General features: G+C 51.8%; 8 protein-coding genes across 8 annotated transcripts; 6 read left to right on the top strand and 2 right to left on the bottom strand.

The window, feature by feature from the left end:
- Positions 1–1,225: 1,225 nt before the first annotated feature.
- On the bottom strand, positions 1,226–5,823 carry SNOG_13766 (hypothetical protein; the record flags this gene model as incomplete). The annotated part of the gene is made up of 5 exons (XM_001803920.1): positions 1,226–1,897; positions 1,951–3,156; positions 3,193–5,565; positions 5,627–5,752; positions 5,806–5,823. The coding sequence occupies 5 exons, from the start codon at positions 5,821–5,823 to the stop codon at positions 1,226–1,228; spliced, it is 4,395 nt and encodes a 1,464-aa protein (XP_001803972.1).
- Positions 5,824–6,918: 1,095 nt separating this feature from the next.
- SNOG_13767 (hypothetical protein) lies at positions 6,919–8,421 on the top strand (the record flags this gene model as incomplete). Its single annotated transcript, XM_001803921.1, has 1 exon — positions 6,919–8,421. The coding sequence occupies one exon, from the start codon at positions 6,919–6,921 to the stop codon at positions 8,419–8,421; it is 1,503 nt and encodes a 500-aa protein (XP_001803973.1).
- A 729-nt stretch (positions 8,422–9,150) lies between these two features.
- Positions 9,151–10,078, bottom strand: SNOG_13768 (hypothetical protein; the record flags this gene model as incomplete). Its single annotated transcript, XM_001803922.1, has 2 exons — positions 9,151–9,558; positions 9,611–10,078. The coding sequence occupies 2 exons, from the start codon at positions 10,076–10,078 to the stop codon at positions 9,151–9,153; spliced, it is 876 nt and encodes a 291-aa protein (XP_001803974.1).
- Positions 10,079–10,950: 872 nt separating this feature from the next.
- SNOG_13769 (hypothetical protein) lies at positions 10,951–11,407 on the top strand (the record flags this gene model as incomplete). Its single annotated transcript, XM_001803923.1, has 2 exons — positions 10,951–11,316; positions 11,372–11,407. 2 exons carry the CDS (start codon positions 10,951–10,953, stop codon positions 11,405–11,407), a joined length of 402 nt encoding a protein of 133 aa, XP_001803975.1.
- Positions 11,408–13,262: 1,855 nt separating this feature from the next.
- On the top strand, positions 13,263–13,652 carry SNOG_13770 (hypothetical protein; the record flags this gene model as incomplete). The annotated part of the gene is made up of 2 exons (XM_001803924.1): positions 13,263–13,542; positions 13,612–13,652. 2 exons carry the CDS (start codon positions 13,263–13,265, stop codon positions 13,650–13,652), a joined length of 321 nt encoding a protein of 106 aa, XP_001803976.1.
- A 150-nt stretch (positions 13,653–13,802) lies between these two features.
- On the top strand, positions 13,803–16,703 carry SNOG_13771 (hypothetical protein; the record flags this gene model as incomplete). The annotated part of the gene is made up of 3 exons (XM_001803925.1): positions 13,803–14,760; positions 14,810–14,994; positions 15,048–16,703. 3 exons carry the CDS (start codon positions 13,803–13,805, stop codon positions 16,701–16,703), a joined length of 2,799 nt encoding a protein of 932 aa, XP_001803977.1.
- Positions 16,704–17,381: 678 nt separating this feature from the next.
- On the top strand, positions 17,382–17,782 carry SNOG_13772 (hypothetical protein; the record flags this gene model as incomplete). The annotated part of the gene is made up of 3 exons (XM_001803926.1): positions 17,382–17,539; positions 17,591–17,627; positions 17,675–17,782. The coding sequence occupies 3 exons, from the start codon at positions 17,382–17,384 to the stop codon at positions 17,780–17,782; spliced, it is 303 nt and encodes a 100-aa protein (XP_001803978.1).
- A 2,387-nt stretch (positions 17,783–20,169) lies between these two features.
- SNOG_13773 (hypothetical protein) lies at positions 20,170–21,742 on the top strand (the record flags this gene model as incomplete). Its single annotated transcript, XM_001803927.1, has 3 exons — positions 20,170–20,539; positions 20,746–21,214; positions 21,262–21,742. The coding sequence occupies 3 exons, from the start codon at positions 20,170–20,172 to the stop codon at positions 21,740–21,742; spliced, it is 1,320 nt and encodes a 439-aa protein (XP_001803979.1).
- Between the last annotated feature and the right edge of the window lie 1,047 nt (positions 21,743–22,789).

Raw genomic sequence — 22,789 nt, forward strand, 5'->3', positions numbered from 1 at the left:
TGCATCCCCATAGCCGGATACCCCATCCCCGTAGGCGCACTCCTCGGCCTATCCCCCTCGTAAACCTCCATACCCCTCCCCATCGCCATCCCTCTCCCACCCAAACCCCCCCTCATACCAAACCCTCTCCCTCTCATACCCACACCCCCACTCATCCCCCTCATCGGCATCTCCATCTCCAGTTCACTCTCGCTCTCGCTCTCACACCCGTCCTCCTCTCGGTAATCAACCCTGACTCTACGCGGCCGTCGTCTCGATGCAGGCGGATAGACAGCAAACGGCGAGCCGGCGGGGACTTGTATGCGGCCGTAGGGAGCGTAGATGGTGGGGACGTCGACGCAGGGAGGGGGCGTCGAGTGCGATGCGCCCATGAGTACGTACTCGTAAAGGAAAGATCGTGGTACAGGATGAGTTGTGATTGCCCTTTTTTTTTTTTTTTTTTTTCTTCGTGCTCGTGTGATGTGCAAGTATTTTTTGTAGAGAATGGCGCTCGGGAATTGGATGGACCCCGTTTACGGAGGGGAGACGAGCTGTTTGTGACGGGTGCGTCGGGGTTGAGTTGACAGTAGAGCATTTGTTTGCTGCATGTGTTGCACGAGCCAAACAAGCTCGTTCTGACCATGGGTGTGTTGGGGTCATGGGTGCAATCATGGAGATGCTGTGTGACAGAGACTGGCTTGCGTGCGGACATCCGCTGTTTTGAAGTGCATGATGTTGAGGCCATCTACATAGTCCAAGTCACTGGTGCAGTTGGATCTGAAAATCTTTTAAAGTCATGTATATTCCACTGTTCTGTTCTGTTCTGTTCGCATCAATCATTACACAGAGACAGTCAAAAGAGTTCAAGTCAGGTCATTAAGTAACCCGTCCAACCCCTGCGAACGCCCAATCCAAAGAACAGCCCGCCCAAAAAACCAAGACACAAAGCAATAACAAGAAATGAAGTTTTTTCGGTGCGACAGCTTCGCTCTCAGCCTGTTCCAACATACGCGACTCGAAAAGGGCTGGTTCGATGTTTGTACAAGCGCTCAGCGCCCATGCTCTGTATCTCTCCGCCGTCGCTCCCACCACAATCGCAAACGGAGCCGAGGCGATAATGAAGACAATTGACGAATCTGCAACACAAAGAAAGGGCGCAAGTAAGTGAGTGTTTTAAGAAAACAATTTGTGTTCTCGTTAAAAGGGGTATCGATGATGAAGTGTGATAATGCAAGAGAGAAAGGGTTTAGAAAATCATCGATCGAACCTGCTCCCGGCGTCCTGACGATCCTGTCTTGTTTGCTTCACGTGGCCGTGGTGGCGGCGCGTGCGACATGCGATGGTCTTTCGCTGGTGGAGTGGGTGCGTTCGATTGCGTCCGCGAGTGTCCCTTCACAGGACTTGAGGGGACGGACTTGCTCTGTGGTGCGGCGAAGACATCATGCGACTGGGTCCGTTGATGAGTTGGTCGATTGGCGTTGCTGTTCTCTTGGAGGGGGCGTGCTTGTTGTGCTGGAACACCAGCCTGTGATCGTGCAGCCTTTTCTTTGCGCTCCTTCTCGAGAATCATGGAGATCCAGCCCTTCTTCGCTGTAATGTCGCGGCCAACGGTCTCGGCCAAGACCTTCATCCACCCTTCTTTCTGTTCGCGGGTGTCGGCATAGAAGTCAATGACCTCGCCGTTTGCAAAGCGGATGCGGAAACCTTCCTCGACGAACATGTAGCCCTCTTCATCCTCAGCAAAACCAGACTTGCGCCGTCCACCAGTCTTGGTAGACGATGGCTGTTGCAACGCGCCTTTGTCATCAAATAGCTTGGTTGCCTTGGCCAGGTTGATTGTTGCTCGTGGCTGTCGTGTTGCCTCGTGGTAGGCAGTCAGCTTTGTACCTTGGAGGCGGAAGAAGCGGCGACGCCAGTACTGTCAATTTGTTAGTTGCTAATCGCAGTCTATGTTTCGAACTTTCCACTCACAGGACAATCGCCACCTTGCTGGCTTAGACATCCCTCCCAATTGATATCCTTAACCTCTTCGGCTTCCTTCAGCTCGCGAATGCAAGCATTCATGCTCTTGGGCATATCTTCGTCCTTGGCACCCTTTGGCTTCGGGACATACAGAAGCTGCACGGTAAGCTTGCCAACGCGGTAAGGTGGGCGCCTAACGACCGTTCCGCGCTTGCTCTTGACGCTGCTTGCACCAGTGGTGTCAACGGCCCACTCGTTAAAGCAGGGGATATCCACAGTCAATGGGCGGCCATAAGCTTGGTTTTCATGGTTGTTCAGGCATACATAGGCACGTGCGAAAGAACCATCGGGTCCGACTAGGTCGTGCAGAAGATCCCACGCAGTAGCCTGGTGGTTGCGCTTTGCGGCGGCCTGGGCTTCTTGCTGCTCCTGGAGTGCGATGCGATCGGCCTCTTCTTGTGCCTTGCGCTCCTGCTCCTTGCGCTTCTTGGGCGAAGAAAGGAGGTTTCGGAAGGCGGAGTGCGACTTTTTGTGGTTGACTGTCCGGGCTGGCGCAGCCACAAGTTGTGGGACTGCAGGAGGCTCCAACTTGGTTTGAAGGGTGAGCTGGAACTCGAGGTCGTCCAAAACGACGAGTTCGAATTCCTGGCCGATGGGCGCGGACTGACCAAGCTCCAACCAAGAAGTGGTCACACAATGCAGTCCGTTGTCGAGTGTCAACTGGAAATGAGTACGCTCGGTCTTTGGCAGTGGAAGGTCGAGGTCCTTGACACCAACGACCTTGACGAAGACTCGCCCTCGCTCCTCGCCGTCCTCAAAATCATCGTCATCACCCTGCTCAGCAACAGAGTCCAGACCGCCTTGTACAGCGGACTCCTGGCCCGGAAGAGGAGGCACAGGGCCGGTAGCAGTTGGAACACGGCGGCCAGATGTTGTGCGAATGCTCTTGCGACGTGGCTTACCATTCCATGGCTCTTTAGTCCACGCTGGTTTACGCTCGGCGCTCGTCTTACGTGGGCCGGTAGCGGCAGTTCCACTCTCTGATGGCTTCTCGTCACTGAATTGACGGCTGCTTGCCACAACTACCTTTGTGTTCTCGCGCATGAGGTATCCTTTCTGTTGACGGAAGTTGTTAGCGGGACCATCTCTATACACAAAGTCTACACCGGACATTTGTGGTGCTGCATCTTGACGAGCAGCACTATCGGCAGGGAACTGGGCGAAAAGGGGTATAGGAAAAAGGGTATGTACCTTCTGTGCCTCGATGATATGGTTGAACTCCTTGTCCAAGCCGAAGCTGAGATCGTGCGAGTCATCACCGATGTCGATATCAAGCATGCGGTTCTCCTTGTTCGAGATACTCATTTGCGTATCTTCATCATCCACATGACCAACCTCAAAGGTCAAGGACTGGCGTTTAGGGCTCCTGACTGGGACAGGGGGCGCGTGTTCACCACTGACCTGTCGACGCGCGACGGCTAGATCAACCTCATCTGGGATCAATGATGGACGGGTCTTCAACTTCCCACCTCGGATAGTAGCCTCCCGCTGAGGCACTTCTGGCTCTTCTTCATGCGCAGGTGGTGAGATGACGACAGGGTGTCGGATCACGGAATCAGGTGTCCCTGGTTCAGACTGAGCGTCGACTTCCTCGTTGGTCTCCGGTGTGGCAGGTCGGCGCAAGAACTCGCGCATTGCATCCATCTTGGGCGCAGTATCAAGCGGGCTGGGTGCTGTTGCAAAAGACGCCTTCAGAGGATCGAGACTCAGATCCATCTTGTCGCCATCGAAAGACGAGTACATCTCCTCTTGTCGGGCTTGCTTCTCTGCCGCAGCTGGAGATACAGCGGTTGGCGTAGGAGGTCCAGAGCTGTCAATGGTGCTATGCGTGGTTGGCTGCTCCTCAGGATCGGGAGAGTACTGGCTAACTTCATCTTCTTCTTGAGGCTGGTGCTGAACAGGGTGACGCACTACAGAGCTCTCACGCTCGTAGTCCTCAAGTAGTGACATCTCGGTCCCATCGACCTCAGTCATGTCTGCAAAAGAGTATGCATCGATGACGCTGTCAGCCTCGCTCTCGGGAACGTTGTCGTTCTGATGCGCAAGCTCATCAAAGTTGGATGAGCACTCGCGTGAAGGGATCGGGACATCAGGGTCCAAGTCGGCGAGATCGCCGTAGCTGCGCTCGGGGCTGGACTCAGCGTCGTAGTGGAAGCTATCCTCTTCCTCTTCGAAGTTGCGGCTCTTGACCCGGCGGAGGATAGATTCGCGGGAGATGCGCGGCACAACGCTAGGCTGGCCTACTGCAATCTCGGTTTCAGTCTCGGTGAACCCATCGAGTTCCTCAACCTGCACTTGCACACCATCCTCGACCTTCTTGTCGTGGCTCTCTTGCGTTGGCGTGCTGACATCGCGATCGCCGTCGAAGTTCATCAACCGAAGCCTGTCCTCCAGTGACATGGAACCCTCGCGCATGTTCAAGAGGTCGGATTTGGAGATTCCAGCAGCTTGCGGGAGCTGAGGAAGTGACCGGCGCGAGTCACTGGCGCGCTCTGCAGCGGCGGATAAGCCGATGCTAGAGTCTCGTCGTCGGCTCCCTTCTTGCGCCAACATACCGGGAAGAGGCGGAAGTGGCCTGGTGTCGCCATCCGAGTTGGTAGAGCCATGGCGGAAGCTGTTCATCGCACCGTTAGGATGAGCGTTTGGCATAGGGCTGTTGTCGCGATCGAATACATCATCGTAGAGGTCGGTCAGCGATGTGTTTGCGGCATCGGGGCTCATGTGGCGCCAATCCTCTGGCAATACAACAGGTGTCTTCTCGGTATCCTCCAGGGAAGCATCAAAGCTGTCATCCTGGTCGAAGCTCACGTCTTCTTCTTCTTCCTCTTCGGACTCGTAGCTGCCTTCGCGCGACACGGAGGTTACCGAAGGATCGGGAGTGACCATCTCGAATTCTGTGATTCTGGGTGGAGCGGTATCGAAGGTCACACTCTTAGCATGGCGGCGCAGCGGGCGCGAGGTCTGTTGCTTGTACTCATCGTCGTCGGACATCATGCTGGAGTCTTGGTTGTACTTGGGCGAGTTGAAGCGCCCGTTGGTGACGAGAGACGACTTGGTAGGCGACATGCGGCCTTCATGCGGTGAGTTGTTCTCCTTGGACGGCGATCCGAACGATGATTGTGTGGGCAGCTTGGCCGGAGAAGTCTTGGAGGGGCTGAGAATGGGTATCCGGGTCTCACTCTCGGTGCGGCGGTGACCTTTGGTTGGGCTGACCGAGGACTCGCGGGACTCGCGCAGTCCGTTGAGGCCGTTACCGCCATATGCATTGCCTTGGACGGAGGCGTTGAGGGGTCGCCCAGCGGCCAGTGGACGGTCTAGTGGATGCACTGCAGTAGGGTCGTACGTATTCATCTGTTCGCGTTCGAACATGCTGCTGTTCTTGACACGCGACTGCTTCTTTAGGTTCTCAATGGAGTTGCGCTTGGGCGACAGCTGTGCCGGGGACGTCTCGCGCTCGAACTCGTTCTCAGAGTCGAAACGGTTCTTGGGTGACACGGTCTGCTCTTTCCAAAACAAACGCGGGCTGTTGTTGAACGGCGAGCTCTCCTTGGTCAAGAATACTCTCTGGGCCACGTTAGCGAGCCGTGTGCGGGAGGAATGTGGAGGAATGTGCCGGGAAGCCTACTTTTGTTGTCTGGTTGAAGCTGGGAGAGTTCCTCCTGTGCTCAGCAGAACCAATCTCTGAGAGAGGACGGCCGCTGCCCTTTGTGGGAGAGGCAGTCGGCGTCTTGTTTATGCGCAGCGGCGACACCTGAAGGCGTCAACGTGAGTGTGGACTCGGTGACCGAGGTGGTGGATGCTTACCGCTTCATTGCGCGACATGTTGGCGGGCTGGTTGCTGTGTATGCAGATGCAGATGCAGTGCGGCTACTTGCGTGGTCGGGGAATGTTTGCGAAGAATGGGCGCACCCGAGAGAAGAGATGCCAGGTAGGCTGTATGTATAACGGATGGGTGCAATTAATTATGCAAATGCGAAGTGAAGGTCAACCACAAGGCGCAAGCGCTGTTGTGCGATAGAGAAGCGGAGGAGGAGGATGTGCAGCGCGCGAGGTCAATATCAAGCAGCGCGGGCGATATCAGACAGTGTTGACGACCGGGATGCGGGCAGGCTGGTGGTTGCTGTAGAGACGGCCCGCATCGGGCCCTAGCGCAACGTCCTGCGGCTCCTAGTGCGCCGCCGGGATTTTCGAGATCGTCGGTGCGTGCACATGCGCAGGATTAATGGAGAACTAAAAATGGCTAATTGAACATTTTGCTGACATCTTCTCCGCCGCCACCTCTTCACCATGTTGCGACAAGTGACGCGTGCGTGTCCGTTCTGCGAGGTGCGCTCGCTGTTGGGGCAGGCGCCTCGCAGTCTGCAGCCACAGACACGCCTATATACCCAGGTCCAGCGAGAAGCACAGCGCGAGCGAGGCTCGAGAGACAGCAACACACCTTCGCGGCCCCGTGACAGGAGGACACCTGAGACTGATGCGTTCCCACCGTCGTCCGACAGAGGCTCCAGAGGGGGCGATGCATTTTCACGACCCCAGGAACGCGGCTCTAGAGATGGCAATTCATTCTCACGGCCACGGGATAGTGCGTCTCGAGATGGCAATTCTTTCTCACGGCCACGGGACGGTGCGTCTCGAGACGGCGGTTCATATTCCCGTACTGGCCCTCCACGATCCCCACGAGGGCGCGACGACCGCCGACCGTCCCGTATGATACTCTCCGATGCAGTCTCCCGCCCACCGCAATCAGATCAGAGGCCTGCGAGGAGGCCGCAGGAGCCATTCGGACACCTCAATCGCACAAGAGCACCGCCTTCGCTAGAGAGAGAAAGGGAGCGGAGGGAAAGCCACTTCGAGCGGCCCAAGAGAAACGACGACGGGAAGAGGAGGACCAGAGCGGAGCCATACCATGCCCTCAAGATGCAGCGCTCACTGCACGAAGTGCCATATGGCAACCGCACCACCATCAAACGCAAAATGGAGCTATACGACTCATTCGACAAGATGCCGCTGTTAGACACCGTGCAAGCGGCAATCAAGGACGCGCTACCCGCCCTGGAGTACCGCAGCCCCACACCAGCCCAGTCTGTCGCCGTTCCTGCGCTGCTGGGACTCGAGGCAAAGAAGCGCACCAAGGCCACATCCACGAAGAAGGGCGGGCCCGAGGCCTTCCTCCTCGCAGCCGAGACGGGATCTGGAAAAACGCTCGCATATCTCCTCCCGACCCTAGACGCGATCAAAAAGGCCGAGCAGCAAGAGAAGGAAGACGCAGAGGCACAAGCACAGAAGGATGCTGATGAGGCGGCGGCGAAGGCTCAAGACAAAAGGACTGATATATTTGCGGCAGAGGAGCCCGAAGTCAACAAGGCTGTGGACCCTGCGCGACCACGCGCCATCATCCTTGTACCATCTGCTGAGCTTGTCGCCCAAGTTGGGGCTGTCGCCAAATCCCTGTCGCATACTGTCAAGTTCCGCGCCGCGCCCATATCAGCAAAGATGTCGGCGACTGTCATTCGCAACCAGCTGTTTAATGAGAAGGGTGTCGATGTGGTGATTAGCACACCCCCGCTCCTCGCCAGCATCGCGGAGAGCAATCCCAACATCCTCGCACGCGTGACCCATTTGATATGTGACGAGGCCGACTCTCTGTTCGACCGCTCCTTCAAGCCCAGCACTACTGAGATTCTCGAACGCGCGACTCCCTCGCTCAAGCAGCTCATCCTATGCTCTGCCACTATCCCAAAATACTTGGACAAATACCTCGCCGACAGGTTCCCAGACATGAACCGACTTGTTACTCCCAACCTCCACGCAATTCCACGACGTGTCCAACTGGGGGTGGTAGACGTAAACAAGGATCCCTACCATGGTAACAAGAACCTAGCCTGTGCCGACACAATCTGGCAGATTGGCAGATCCACTGGCGAATACGACCCTGCTGAAGGCAAAGAAGCCGTGCCCACGAAGCGTATCCTAGTATTCGTCAATGAGCGCGAAGACACGGAGAAGGTAGCGCAGTACTTAATGAGCAAGGGCATCGACGCCCTGGCCTTCCACCGCGACACCGACCCGTCGCGCCAGGCGAAGACACTGGCGTCCTTCACTGGCAGCGACACTTCCACCGCTATCAAGTCCTCTCCCGATGCACCTCCAAAACCTGAACTGGCCAGTAAGCGCACTCTAGCCAACACCAAAGTCATCGTCACTACCGACCTGGGCTCAAGAGGTATCGATACTGTTTCAGTCCGACACGTCATTCTCTACGACGTCCCGCACACGACCATCGACTTCATCCATCGTCTCGGTCGAACAGGACGTATGGGTCGACGAGGACGTGGAATCGTGCTGCTCGGCCCAGGAGACCGAGCCGATGTTGTAAAGGAAGTCAGAGAAGCCATGTACAGAGGCGAAGCTCTGATCTAAACTGAATGTGAATATGTACGATATGATACGACTGCTTGCCTGGCATGGAACCGGCGATATGACCACAGTTACATAAACAAACAATGTATAATATCCACACTCAAGTTCCTGTCAACCCACCTCGTCTGTTCCACTCACAACCAACACGTTCTTTTCTGGAAAAACTTGACGTGTACAAAAGATTTCCATAACTCTATCCCCATCACATCCCATTCCCCTTTCCTTCACACATCACAATGCCAATCCCACGCCTACCTCATCACCCGCGAATGCATGCCCGAATCCCACTCGATACAAACATGCTACTCCATCCGCATCGAGCCGCACCCGGTCTTCAAGTGTCTGGATAACGCCAAGCAGTATCTGCAGTCGCTGCGGAACGACATCGTGGCTGCGGAGCCGACGTGGGACGTGGAGGCTTCGCATGAGAGTTATGTGGGTGGGGAGAGATTGACGGGGTTTACGGTCAAGGGGGAGGATGAAAACGTCAGGCAGGTTGCGTGGATTGGGCGGGTAATACTTGGAGATGACTGCCCCTGAGTAAGCGTAAAGAAACCATCCAGCAACAAAACCCCTAGTGGTAGAATAATCAGGTAGACCGGTCATCTGACTGCTTGTTTCCAGATTCAATCCACCAGGATATCGTCGAACGGGAACCGCACGGAGACCAGATAGAAGAATGATAAAAACCGACTTCCACGACATGATGAACCCAGCAAAAATCAATAATCACACCGCATCCAAAAACTCTTTATCCCTCACCATACCCTCATACATTAGTTCCGTGCCACTAAATCCCTCGCGGCGATACATGCTCCTGAACCTCCCCACTCTTCCATCTTTGCCCGCACCAAAATCCAACTCATCTGGCTCGTGAATCTCAATCTTTCGGTCTACAAGAATACTTGCATCTTCAGCATGCACGAGCAATCCGGGGATGGCCATGGTGTGCTTCATGCGCTGCTGCACAGTCGCAGTGTCCGGTGAATGGAAGATGAAGTACACCATCGAGAGTTCTGGGTGGTGGTAGAACGTAAAAGATGGGGAAGTGGTGGGGAGGAGAGAGGATATGGAGTGCGGTTGGATGTCGGGTTGGGATAGGGTGAGGATGAGGGTGTCGGTGGTGATGTTGACGGACTTGGTATATCAGTGACGAGTTTGGAAGTGTCAGACGAGGTATCATACTCACGATTTGGACGACAGCACCAGCACTTTTGAGCGGCGATAGAGCGTCTAGTGCTTCAGGTGTGATTTTATTCTTCATTCGGCGATCGCAGAGGCGGCATTTATTGCGCCTGTAGCTCATGCCTCTGAGCGAACAGCTTTCGCAATCAACATCATCGCATGCATCCACATCTCCCGCATGTTTAGACGTCTTTTCAGGCGACGAGTCGTGTTCGTCTCTCTCAGTCCAAGATCTCGCATCGGTGACTTCACCGACCTCTTTGCAAATTAAGGACTGCGAAAAGTGATCTTGCCCAAGTGTCTTGACGATATCATGTCGATGCTCGAGAAGGATTGCGCGTTCGCTTTCTTTCGCAAGATAAGGAACGAAGGTGATAGCAACCAGCTTTTCGTTTCGTCGCAAGAGCAAGTATAGTGGTGTTCGAGGATCTATGATAGCATCCAACTCATTCAAAACAGCCTGGAGGGACATCCCGGTGCATTTTGAGCGTATGATTGCAGAAGGCTGCAGTGTCCCATCCGTCAGGGTGAGTGCTAGGGCTAATGCGGAGCCATCGGCGACAAAAGCGGAAAACGCTTCCTGTACAGCTGCAGATATTACTGCTTCAAATCAGGAAAGATCGTAGATCTGGGCTTGAGGAACGTACTGTAAGATGACTCCTGCATTTGATCTCGCTTGAATAAGTGGTGTCTCGATGTGTTGAATTCGATGGCCTCGTACCTAGGCAGTCATAACAACTCGAGCCGCACGAGTCTATGGTGAGGTGCTTGTGGTATCTATTAGGCTATTCGCTTACTCTATCATGCAAAATTTTGTTCGCGGCTTCATTGAGCTTCATTCGAGGAGTACATATAGTTGAAGCACGTGCGGCGTTGCGGAATTCCGCATCGCTGCGGAGCGGATTGGCAAAACTCAATTTTCCACCCTTTCTTATATTGTTCCAAGGTACATTCAAAGTACCACTTGTATTAACAGAGTGAGAAAGTTCAAGCTATGTACCATTGAGAAAAGCGAGGGGCACCTAGATATGTAGTGTTTTGATAGAACCATGGTACATTGAGTCATACATACGCGCCTAATTCAGTTTATCAACTATGAAAGAAGGTTCATTCTACTGTGCTTACCTGTTTCTGGGTTTCTGGTGTTCCACAATTACGTTGACCGCTTCACAGTGGGACAAACGGTCCCTAGGGCCACTTCGGTCCACTTCTTTTAGGTACCCATGCACTCTACTTCTTTTACCTACGCACTCTGCTTCTACCCACAAACTCTACTTTCCTCCACAGCCGGTTCCTACTCCTTCTATTAGATACCGAATCGAAAATAACATTGAACCATGGAACATGTGCGACCTAGCAGAAGACTTCGGCGCGCCGTCGCTGTCGATCAGCAAAGGTCGAGCAATTCTTACACCTGGGCTTGCCGACAAGCTCAAAAGTGGCCCTAAATTCATCATCCGAACCGTATCCAACATTAATAAGGAAATCCGAGTCGTCGCAGTTTGTGGTATAATCGACGTCGAAGAGATGCTGCTTGTGTCTGATTGGGAGGCCCCTCCAGATGCACCAGAACTATACCAAGAGGCAGGCCAGGCAGATCCTAGTGCAGATGGCTGGTCTTTCAGCGACTTCTACGCGTTCAGACACCTGCTGAAAGACATTGGAGCGGCTGCGCAATTCTGGATTGTGTCAGAGCCACCACGAGAACTAGTCCAGCGATATACCGCGTATCTGCATGCAAACCCTTACTACGACCGCAAAGTAGTGCTTAACGCCGACCTCTTCGATCAATGGCACTTAAAACTCAATGCTTTGAATCCCACCAGGCATATTTTTTGCTTTTGTAATACACTTCCCAGTCTTCATGAGCTAAGGCACGTCTACTTATCACTCATGCGTGAAGTCTTGTTTGGCGGACCACTCTGCATGAAATCATCCGGAGCGGTCCTTTGCATGTCCACTAATATCAAATAGTCTGAACAGTACTATATACTGTTGCGTATTACAGTATCCATGCTTTATAAATGGTATTGGTGGGAAATGCTTGAGTTCGTGGCAATCGCGCCATGAGCCTCATGTACTGACCAATATTTCGCGAAAGGTAAACCATCAACCCAGAGATCATCGCGGAATTTAGACGCGAAAAAAGGTATACCCGTAATGGATTCTATGTACTCAGCATTTGACAGTCCACGGGTGCCTCGAAGGACTTCCGGTCGTTGCTTTCAACTTGGGAGATACTCTGCAATGCCCCGATCAATCATCACATCAGATCATCGTAAAATGGATTACCTCAGCTTTTGCGCAAAGCGGACGTCCGCGGTTGTCGCACAGTTACATGTCGCGCGGCCTCAGAAGGTGCTTAGAACCCCGAAGAAGCGCCACTCTGTGTGACACGAGCCAGCCGCCGTTTTGGTGTACGAGAAGCCGTATGGAGTTCTCGCTCGTGAAATCCTTCCTGAGCTTCCCAAAAGAAGGGAGAGGTCTGGGTACCAGATACTGGGATAGTGACACTCAAGACGCCGAAACGGAACATCTGGACATCATACGAAGGATAATGGTCGCGCTCGATGGCATGACTAAGAAGCGCTACAAAATCTACGCCAACGAATATATGTGAACAGTGTCCCGGCGATTATGCAGGAGCTTCTGAATGAAGTGAAAGAGCTGGCTCTCACGGATGTTGAGATCGCGGAAGAGAGTCGAACCGCACGATCGCGGCTTGCAGACATTGGGTAGGGTACCGCCTCGAGTTGTGAGAATTGCAAGCGCTCATGACGGCCATAGGATACGCCTCTTCCTTGACTGGCGTTTCTTTGGATGTGGGGACAGGCGGTCAAGATCGATCAATATGCAAATCGGCAGGTATAGAGTGGTAATGCTGTCAGTATCAAATTGCTTAGAACTGTGGCAGGGGATTGAACGATTAGAAGCCAACGATAGTTCATGCAATTCCCCAGATTTGACGACTCGTCAGATTTTACCTGATGACGTCTGTGCTGCTGTTGCATCTCCCAGAACAGATCCGCTACCTGTGAGAATTCGATATCCTACAGGCATCCAGAGATTATCATTTCTGAAGTATCTACATGACGCAATGGCAAGGTAACTGTTCAGAATATGCCAATACATGATGAATGATATTCGTCGCCTTCGAGATAAAGTTCTTCAAACATGGCCAAAGGGCTTCCATTAATGGTACGCCTCTATCATCGCGCCCTCACTACTATTGTAGGACTTCCATGCATCATAGAGCATCTAATGGTTCGAAAAGTATGGTTGAAGATATTCTACGTAGATTTTCCCAACGATGGGGGCTGCTATATTAGAAGGAGCGCATTCATGTAGTATTAGTGCCTGTGTAACTACTCAATCAAAATCGAATGCATAGTCTGTTTTCTGGCTACAGGTTCTTCTTGGTACGCGTCGTACTCTGCGAATTCTGCATAGCCATTTCCGTGGATGAGCTAAAGCTAGATGAAGGAAGCATCAACCATGATTAAACCTCTGCCGATGAAAGTTGGACTTGCTGTTCGGTCAGACTGCTGCTTCAGCAGGAACATCCGTGGTTGCATGCATAAATCACACACTATTAGTGGCAGGACTGTTACCGAGACGTCTGAGTTACATAACCATAACATACTTTTCAAGTAACCATGGCCTGTAAATGCCCAGACCATCTCTTCAACATCACTTTTGGGTGTGATATGCATGGTGATGTGATCTTGGTGAAAAATGGCTCGGACAGGGAAACATCGCCTTTCGCAGCACACAACACCCCACATCAGACATCAACATCACAGACGGCACTACAACCAGCCTCAAGTTGCAACACACGATTGATGGAACGTCTACCTCCTTACCTCAAAGCTCACGTCGTTCATGATCTCTCACTGGCCGATAGAAACATCGTGCAAAACCCGATTTTGATCAGCGGTTTTCTCTCACCTCCGTCTGTGTTGATCATATCCAAGTTGCCTTCACTTTCTATACTACTACCCGTAGCGCAATCCCTCGACCTACCTGTATATCAGTCACCTGTTTGACAGCTCATCATCTCCTTATCTCCTACACTCTATTGTTTATCCACAGTTAATTAAAGCGACACCACACACTGCATCTTACTTCGTCTATCCTCGAACGGCTTTTGGTAGGTTCCAATCATCTCCGCGGCAAGAGCTTTTGCGCTCTATCCTATGACCTCGAAGGCTGAACCACTGCATTCCAGAGCGAAGATGGACTCCGCCATCATTCCGTTCGAAGAATTCTCCACCTACCTCAATACGCAGAAGGGCCTCACTCGGTACAACTCAAAAGACGAAAAAAGGCCAGATCACCCATGGTTCAGTCTGCCGAAGGCTGAAATCGACCGGCTTTTGAAGGAGTTTGCGCAACTGATTGGCGACCTGCTCAGAGGATCTCCACACAATGACAAAGAGCTGCAGCATCTCGATCGTACAGCAAATCAGCTTGCCCATGTGGCGCGTAGTCCCGCCGTAAAAGTTGCTCTGCTTGGCGCACAAGGTGCCGGCAAATCACTCATGATCAATGCTTTATTCGACTGCGACGGCTTGTCACTCACGGGTGCCGATGGTGCTGCATGTACCAGTTCCATTACCCGATATGCTGCTTATCCAGAGACTCAGCCCGGCGAATACACTAAGTTCTTTGCAGAGATTAAGTTCCTCAGCGCTGAAAAGAGAGAAGCATTGCTTCAAGAGCATGCCCGTTCCTATTACCATTACCAACATGCAGAGGAAGACTCCGACGATGAAGATGTACCCCGGTCAAAAGTTTCCCGTACAGACGGTGAGCTGGAGCGGAGGCTGAAGGATACCGCAGAAGACGTGTTCACCACACTGTTTGGATCACAAGACTCGTTCGAAGACAATTGGGGCCCAGACTTGTACCGAAGCGGAGAATTCGTCAGACTATGCCAGCTGAAGTGCGAGGAAGCCTTGAGGAATGAAGACGTAAACTCTCAAGGTATTGCATTGAAGATCGCCGATGATCAACATGGGCTGCTGAAACAACTCCGGCCCTTTATCACAAAAGTCGAAGGCGTGGCTTGCTTATGGCCACTTGTGGACAGTATCTGTATTCGATTCAGTCATGATCTTCTTCAGGCTAACGTAGAGATTGTGGACCTTCCTGGTAAGTTATGCCGGTCTCGATTTTGGAACATTAGCTTACCATGGCATAGGTTGGGGAGATGTCAATCTGTCGAGAGTTAGACACGCGGAACAGATCAAAGACACCGTTGATGTCGAGATGATTCTCGCCGATACTATTCGCATGGCTTCGGATGACATGGTCATCAACAGCGCTCGAGCTGCCGTTGCACATCACGGCGCAGGGAACGTAAAGCTAATTGCAACGAAGATTGACGTAAGTCTTTGATATTTCCGGTGTATACTACTTTTAAGATTCTAATCATGTAGTCACTCAACAAGAATCAGCTTGCGCAATACGGCGGTCAGGATTACGACCAAATCCAGCAACTTCTGCAGTATGTTGAAGAGCAGGAAGCAGAACTCGATGAGGACGACGAAGACGGTGCAGATGCAAAGAAGCGTACCCTCCTCAATAAGTATAAAATCTACCTCGAACGCCTTAGGAAGCAAAAGAAGATCGCAGACCGAGGAAGGAAGATCACCAAAGACCTAGCGACCAAACTGCAGGGTCGATCGGCGCAGGACATCCCCCAAGTATACCACGCATCCGCTTCCGAGTACATGGACTGGATTCGCAAGGCCAAGATCAGTTTTCTTACACAGCCTGCTATACCTGTGGTCATGACTGGAATACCTGCCATTCGCGAGTTCCTCATAGCTCTCCCTGCGCAACAAAACATGCAGGACTATGATCGCCATATCAACACCATCATCCCAGCCTTTATCGAGAAAGTCAGACGCACGGTGAGTGAAACGGACCGGGATGGTGGGTTCATTATCATCGCCGACGACTTCGACCGTCTCCGTCAAGGCTTCATGACAAGACTCTTATCTCAAGCTAAGCTTTCCTTTCAGAAAGCATCAGATGGAAGCATGTCTAGGCTGACCAAAGATGTTTCCACGTTCAAAGAACAGGTAGAAGAAGTCGTGACCGAGGAATGGTGCACTCTCAAAGCTGCTGCCTTCAACAGGACCTTGAAAGGTCACGGTAACGTGCCGAAGGGGGCATCACAAGCTAAAGGCTTGGAGAACGGCACAAATTGGAACAGAGACCTTGCGACCTTACTGAAGCCAGGCTTTCACAGATGGTCCAATGCTTATAACGAGTACATGAAGCCAATGACTCCGGCTTTGTGCCATGCACTGGAGCAGTTACATTCAAAAACAACCGTTCTGATTAACAACGCTGCTGCAAACCTTGTAACCGTGGAGAAGTCCAAGAGGAAATGGGCTCCGCTGCGAACGAAGCTGCAGGCGAAACTACTAGGTCTCATGGAGGAGATAGCCAAGATCAAGCAACGCACGCTTGAGTGGGCTACTATGGAGTTCGATTGCGAAAACAATGTCATAGCCAACATTACCGATAACATATTCGATGAGGTTTTCAAATCAGCTCCAGCCCTCAAGCCTGCAAATCCGAACAGGAAAAAACAGACAAAGCAATACGTGGAACCAAAGGGCAAATTTCAGAGGAGAAAACTGGTGGCAATGTTCTTGGAGCCTGACTCTCACTTTGTCGACCAAGTTGTGACGCTGGTGCAGTCACAATTCGACAAGATTGTCAAGACCACTCTTGACGAGCACTTCGCAGGCATTGACGCACTACTCACAGAGTTCAGCACAACCATTCGGGCACAGGCACCTATCGATTACAGCATTACGGCTGCAGGCGAAGTCATTCGCGCAGATGTCGAGAAAGATATTCCGAAGCTTGAGGAGAAGGCTGAGGCGCTCCGCAAGATGCTTCCAGTGTGTGTCAAGCGAGAAGATGATCCGACTCTTATTCCTATCGACAACACCGATGTATTGAGCGACGAGGACAACCTAGTAGTCATATACGAGAAGATGGCTAAGCGAAAGGTTGCTGAAGCAAACGGAACTTCGGGAAACAAGCGTATCAAGAAAGAGCCCTTCTCCTTCTGATCAAGCGACTCAACTATCGATTCATCGTGTGCTTTCAACGCCATCTTAGGCTGCCCTTTGTGACAACTGCATTCGATTGGCATAGCTGCGATGGATATACAACAGGTTCGCTCGGCACACGAAACAAAACCAGATTGTATGTCTAAATCGCAATGAAGAAGGCTCGTGCGCGACATTCATCTTATTCGACACGTCAATCGGCCGAGCTTATGAGGGAATGGATACCATACTTACAGATCCTACTTGGTACATCAGCGATATTGAATAGCCATGCAAGATTGCATCTGGGCTCTTCGATTTTTTTCTTATCCTTTCCTTCATTTCACTCTGGGCGCATGTAGTCTTAACGGAACATACAAGAACCCATCCTACGAGGGTTAAGGATTGGGTTCAGCTTTCCATAGTCACCAAAAGTCAATCTCACTTACACACATACACTTGCGCTTTGCACGAGCTCCTTTTACTACGTGCTTCGTCTTCTGCAATCTTTCATACTCACAAGTTACATAACGCTGCCTCTTAGACCTTGTCTCGCACCTTGCTTACACCATGACGGATATCTTTGGCACCCAAGTACATCAGCTCGTGTCAGCTCGGGAGTGGTACTTTCGACAGTGACTTGGAGAGTCCAGTATGGCCATTATAGGATAACCACAGCAGAGCGTGCTTCAATCCACGATGCCATACTTTGTTACAGTTGTGCTGTACTATTGTTTCACGAATAAAACCTTGGGAAAATCTCAAGAATTTGAGGAGTTTGGCTTGTTGAGTGGGGGCCATGTCACTGAGCATCTGCCATATGATGTTGCACCTGTTGCCGCCAGCCGTAAGATCCAGTCCAATTCTTGCGCATGGGTTTCGACATATCCCACTGGACCGTATGTTAGAAGACAGCAAACAATGATGTTGATGCATCTCATAGCTGTGAGTTTGTTCAGTAGGCGGAAATTTCCTTGGGCTACGTGTGTCAGAACCCAAAGATGAACGTGGTTGGTGCAAGTATTGACTGCGGACATCGTAATACTGCCACGGAGATGGACTTCCAAGGAGTCAACTGCTCACCTGAGCGTACGATCTAGACTCTGGCGTTCGCGTATATATATTTTGGTACCTCTATGTGGACAAGACTTCCACTTGCTTTTATATCAATATGTAGAGCCATCAAAGCAGGCATGACGAAGGGAACAGCGTCTTCGGCTTCATCGGCTTCTGCCAGAACCCTTTGAACGTGGAAGGTCATAGAATTGCATCTGAACAGCGATGTAAATCGAAAGATTGGCGTAAAATCAAAAGTCACACAAGGCAACGCCATTGTCGGTGCCGCCTTGGATGTGGTGTGATAAGGCCGGACACCGCAACGATTTCCGCGCGCTTCGATTGAACAATTTGCATTGCAAGAGGGCGATTGTCACGTCATTAGCAATCCTGAACAGTCGTAAAGGATTCATAGCGTATCAGAGAAACTGAAAAGGCATCGAGTGTACTCAGGCTAAGCGAGAGCTATGCCACAATAGTAGTAGTGCTAAAGTTGTAGAAGCTGGCAGTAAACAATTGCAGGGCGTGAAGATGCCGGAAGGATCGTATCGTTTGCTCCCCGAAGTCAAAGAAGTGGAGCAACGGGACGATCGAAGAGGCACTGCACTTCAATGCCAAGGCCGAGGCGGTGAACTCCAGAGCTATACGCAAAGACCAGCTTGCTGCAGATAGAGCACTGTGCAACCAATCAGAAATATCTAGCTGAGCTGGAGAAAAACAAGAAGATCGTTGATTCGTAGTTGACTTGCCCAAAGATGGGGAAAGCAAAATGCACATCGTCGATCCGGCATCCCATTGCGGTCATTTGTTCCAATAGTTGTCTTGATCTGGGCTAATGCAAGCAGGGCACTTTGTTAAAGCATTCGTGGAACTTCCCTTAGACCTGCGTCCGCTGGCAGCTCATTGTTGACATCATCCCCAGAGGGTGTTACGAGATGTTTAGCCACGCGAACAGTGTACCGTGCGTGTTTGAAAGAAAGGGCGATGAAGCAAATGAGGAAGTCCTTGGTCCAGCGTTCGGCCATAAGTCAGGCGGCATGTTCGGTGACATCAGTTAGTCCGAGAAGATGAGAGCGTGGGATTTGGGCGTCAAGGTAAAGCACCACCCCATGCAGGAGTACACCAAGAACGAGGTCTGGAGTTCTGTCATGTAATCGTGTCACAGGCATGTTCGTATTGCGCCTAGCCGCTTGCTCCGGAATCAAGATCTGACAAGTTTCTTGGACACTGTTACCAGACTTCGCCTATGAGGTCGAATTTGTGATGCGCGCTAATGGAGTGGTGGAGTCTGGTTCGTGAAGCATGGTCGAGGTCGGGAGCTGACCTAGCACAACGCACGTGATGACCCGCTCTTTGTGTCCCAAGAGGCGCTTTTTTCTCGCCGCTGCTCGCCTCATCCTTTCTTTCAGACAGCCATCGAAACCCCGCAGAAAGCTCCAAGTTCAGCACATAGGACGCGTAGTGGCTGTGCTTACCGTAAAGCCCGGACATGGAAGCTCGGCGGCATGCTCGATTTCAACGTGGCTTGCAAGGTGTCGGCCATCGCACATCGACTCCTGCAACGAACATCCAATGCAACCGCCACCGACTAGACCGGGATCGCGGAAGCAAGATAACTCACAATGCAGATGGCGTTTGATGCCATCAGGACATCCATGTCTCGAGTTTGAGAGCATTTGCAACAAATACTCAGTTGATCGCCTCGTCCGGACATGCGCGATACGCCATCTCGAGGCCGTGAATTCGGCATCGGCATCACGGCGGCTCCTCAGGGATCTTGGGAGTTGATTACCTTAAGTAGCATGGACACGGTCAATATCGACATGCAGTGCCGGCAGCGGGGAGACGGACGCGCGACACGCGAAGTACACGAAGCTTGCATGGACATCCAGCCCTTCCAGAGGCTGTTGAATTCCTGCCAGCTCGGCAACCTCCACGCCCTCGCCAAGCATTTTGGGATTCGTATACCGTGAAGGGCAACCGCTAGCCCAAATGTGTCTCGGCAGCACTCGTGTGCTGATAACCCCACCATCGAAGCTGTGATGCTGTGCATTCAGCGTCTCCATGTCCCCGTTCGTCTGGGCACCATAGGTGGGTTTATAGGCAGCGTTCATGCTTGGTAGGTCTGGGTGGCGCATCACGGTGCTTTTCCTGGGATGGTCTGACTGCAACTTCCTAAATCTTCTTAAGCGCAGGCCGCCCCGCACATCCTGCTTGATAAGGTGCTTGCAAGTCCGCAGTTGCATATTGTCGCGTCATACGTCCATCGAACGCATGCAGTGTCGGTTTGAGATGCGCGTTTGGAGGAAAACGATACTACTCCACGAACTTACGCCTCGCTAACGAATTTCCTCTTGCATGCCGGTGTACAACCTTACTTCTGTTCAGCATTTGGCCTTCAGAGCTGCTTCTTAATTCACAATTGGCCGAAATGACGAACCAGCTAGCATGGCTCCTGGTCACAGCATTTGTGGCAGCCTCTGCCTATCTTCTGGTTGTCCAAAAAGGCAAACGCGACATTGTCCTCGAACGACTCCGCATCAGCCGTCGAAGAGTCTCCGGCGCGAAGACCCCGCCCAGGTCATTTTCACCGAGCAAGAAGCAAGTGCAAGGCCTCACCGATCCTAACTATGCAGACACATTCCCTCCGTCCCGTCGACATCTCTTGGAAGAGCTGAATGGTTTTCCATCTTCCGAGAAGTCGTTGGACGAGTCTACTTCTACACAGCCTGACCTGAGCGGTAACATGGTTCCCATGGAAACATCGTACTTGGACGCAGATGACTCGTTGTATATGCCTTGTGGGCTATCAGTGAAGGAAATAAAGGCACTAGGAGACTTCCCCGACTACTCGACGCTTAGCGGGGTCCCTCTTCCCAAGCCATACCCTGAATTCGATCTCAAAAAGGCGCTGCCACGACCGTATAGACCATTCAGATGGGCCTATCATCAGACAATGTGTAGGTGAACACACACTGCCGGCGAAAGTGATGCTAACTGCGTATAGCGCTTACCAAGATGGAGCCAGACTGGTGGCTGGAGCTCGAAAGTACCTATGCTGAACGCATTAAGGAACGACAGAGTTTGTTGGCAAAACACGGAGATGCGGTTCTACAAGCGCTTCCGGGATCTGAGCTGGCATGTAAAGAGTTGATGGAGATGTGCCTCCAGTTTCTGTGTGCCCGCCACCCTCAGTACTTCAAACTGGATAAGGAAGAAATGGTCTTCCACAACGACATATTGCATACTGAGACCGACCTCCGCAAGACGCATCCGCTCCACGTACTCTTCAATAACATACCTGAAGACTTCGCGATAATGCTGCGCGACGACAAAACTGGGTTCTACCTCTTCCGAGCAGGCATCATTTGCAGTTCACTAGGTTGGAACGTCGCCTCGAAAATTGGCATGCGACTACACGAGATCCACGCACCTATCCCTGACTACAAAGAGAAGATGCAGTTCTCGATGGACCGGTATGTGCTCCGGAACGCCATTGAATGCTATACTCACTCCTTTGCAGATACTTCGCCAAGAAGCCGACCGACAAGCCTATCCAGCGGGGTTCTTGGGGCCTGGAGGTCGACCAACCACTATACATGCCACCGGGTGATCCACATGAGAAACTCCGCGGATACCAAATGGACAACCTTGATCTATCACGATGCAACCTCCGTGTTGACTGGCAAACGCTCCGCCGCCTACCACTTTCGGGTGCCGTAGTCTTCAACTTCAAGGCGCTCTTCACACCAGTCGAGGAATTTCGGGATGAGCCGTACATACCAGGACTATTGCTCAAAGTTTTGAACGAAGGAAAGAAAAGCTTGATGGACTATAAGAGCACATGGCATGTCGAGCATGTCGTCAAGCCGGCGATGGAGCGATTCCACAAGGAGCAGGTCGAAAAGGGACTGGTGCCTGAGGATTGGGAGCCGCATACTTTGGAGGAAAGTCCATGGTATCCAGGATGGGAAGAGAAGTGGCATCGCCGCCAGGGCTTCTAATCAAGAGTCGCGAAAAAGCTCACAACGCGTAATCATACATACTTCGCCACTCGGTATATTTAGCATTGCTCCACGCCTGTACATATCCAGTGCATAAAAGCAGACCTAGTGTATCAAATTGCATTCAGAAATCAGCTTGCCACTATCTTACGCGACTCAGACAGTGCATTAGCATTACTCCTGTGTTGTCGAGTCGCACAGTTTGACTCCGCTTATCTCCACACACACACCCCGAAAAGGTATGGTTACCGGCTAGCGGCCCTTTCCCCACACTTCACTCTAGCTCAATTATACTCACACAACATGAACAGCAAGCGACTAGATCAAAATGGCAGCGCCTGTTACATTCACTGATCTTAAAAAGAATGCAATGCTGTAGGATGTGTTGCCAATCAGCTTCAAGCAGTCATTCCACACAGGGAGCGCTTCCATGGCCCAAGTAAGTGGCCGATCACACTGGGCAAGGATTGAACCTCGGATAGTAAAACAAGGAGGGGAAAAGAGCTACCCCGATGACGATGCGACGGCTATTTTGAACCGTTTGACGACTTCATATGCCCGCTAGTTTGGTTGGTTCTAGCAAGCTACGGACGTCCGGAGATGTTTGCGCGTTCTTGAACTTATCATAGCTTTGAATCGCGCCCTTTTCTGTCCAGCTTCCAGGATTTGTTGCTCTTCCTTCTGCTCCTACTCTTTTATTCTCAGACCACAAACAAGCACCCTTCTCCGTACAAGATGGGCGGTTCAAAACCATGGCCCGAAGTCCCAGTCGGGAATAAAGACCACACCGACGCTGCGGTCGTGATTATCGGAGCTGGCATTTCTGGTAACATATTCGCATCATAACTCTACTCTTACAAAACTAACAAAGATTCTACAGGCATGTGCATGGGCCATCGATCTCATTAAGCGCAATTCCCTCCAAAACTTCATCATCCTCGAAAAGTCCTCGTCCATCGGCGGTACATGGCACGACAACAAGTACCCGGGCTGCTGCTGCGACGTGTGGTCTATGCTGTATAGCTACTCGTTCGAGCAGAATCCGGA

The sequence above is a fragment of the Parastagonospora nodorum genome (assembly GCF_000146915.1).
Source record: "Parastagonospora nodorum SN15 chromosome Unknown scaffold_28, whole genome shotgun sequence".
Taxonomy (NCBI): Eukaryota; Fungi; Ascomycota; class Dothideomycetes; order Pleosporales; family Phaeosphaeriaceae; genus Parastagonospora; species Parastagonospora nodorum.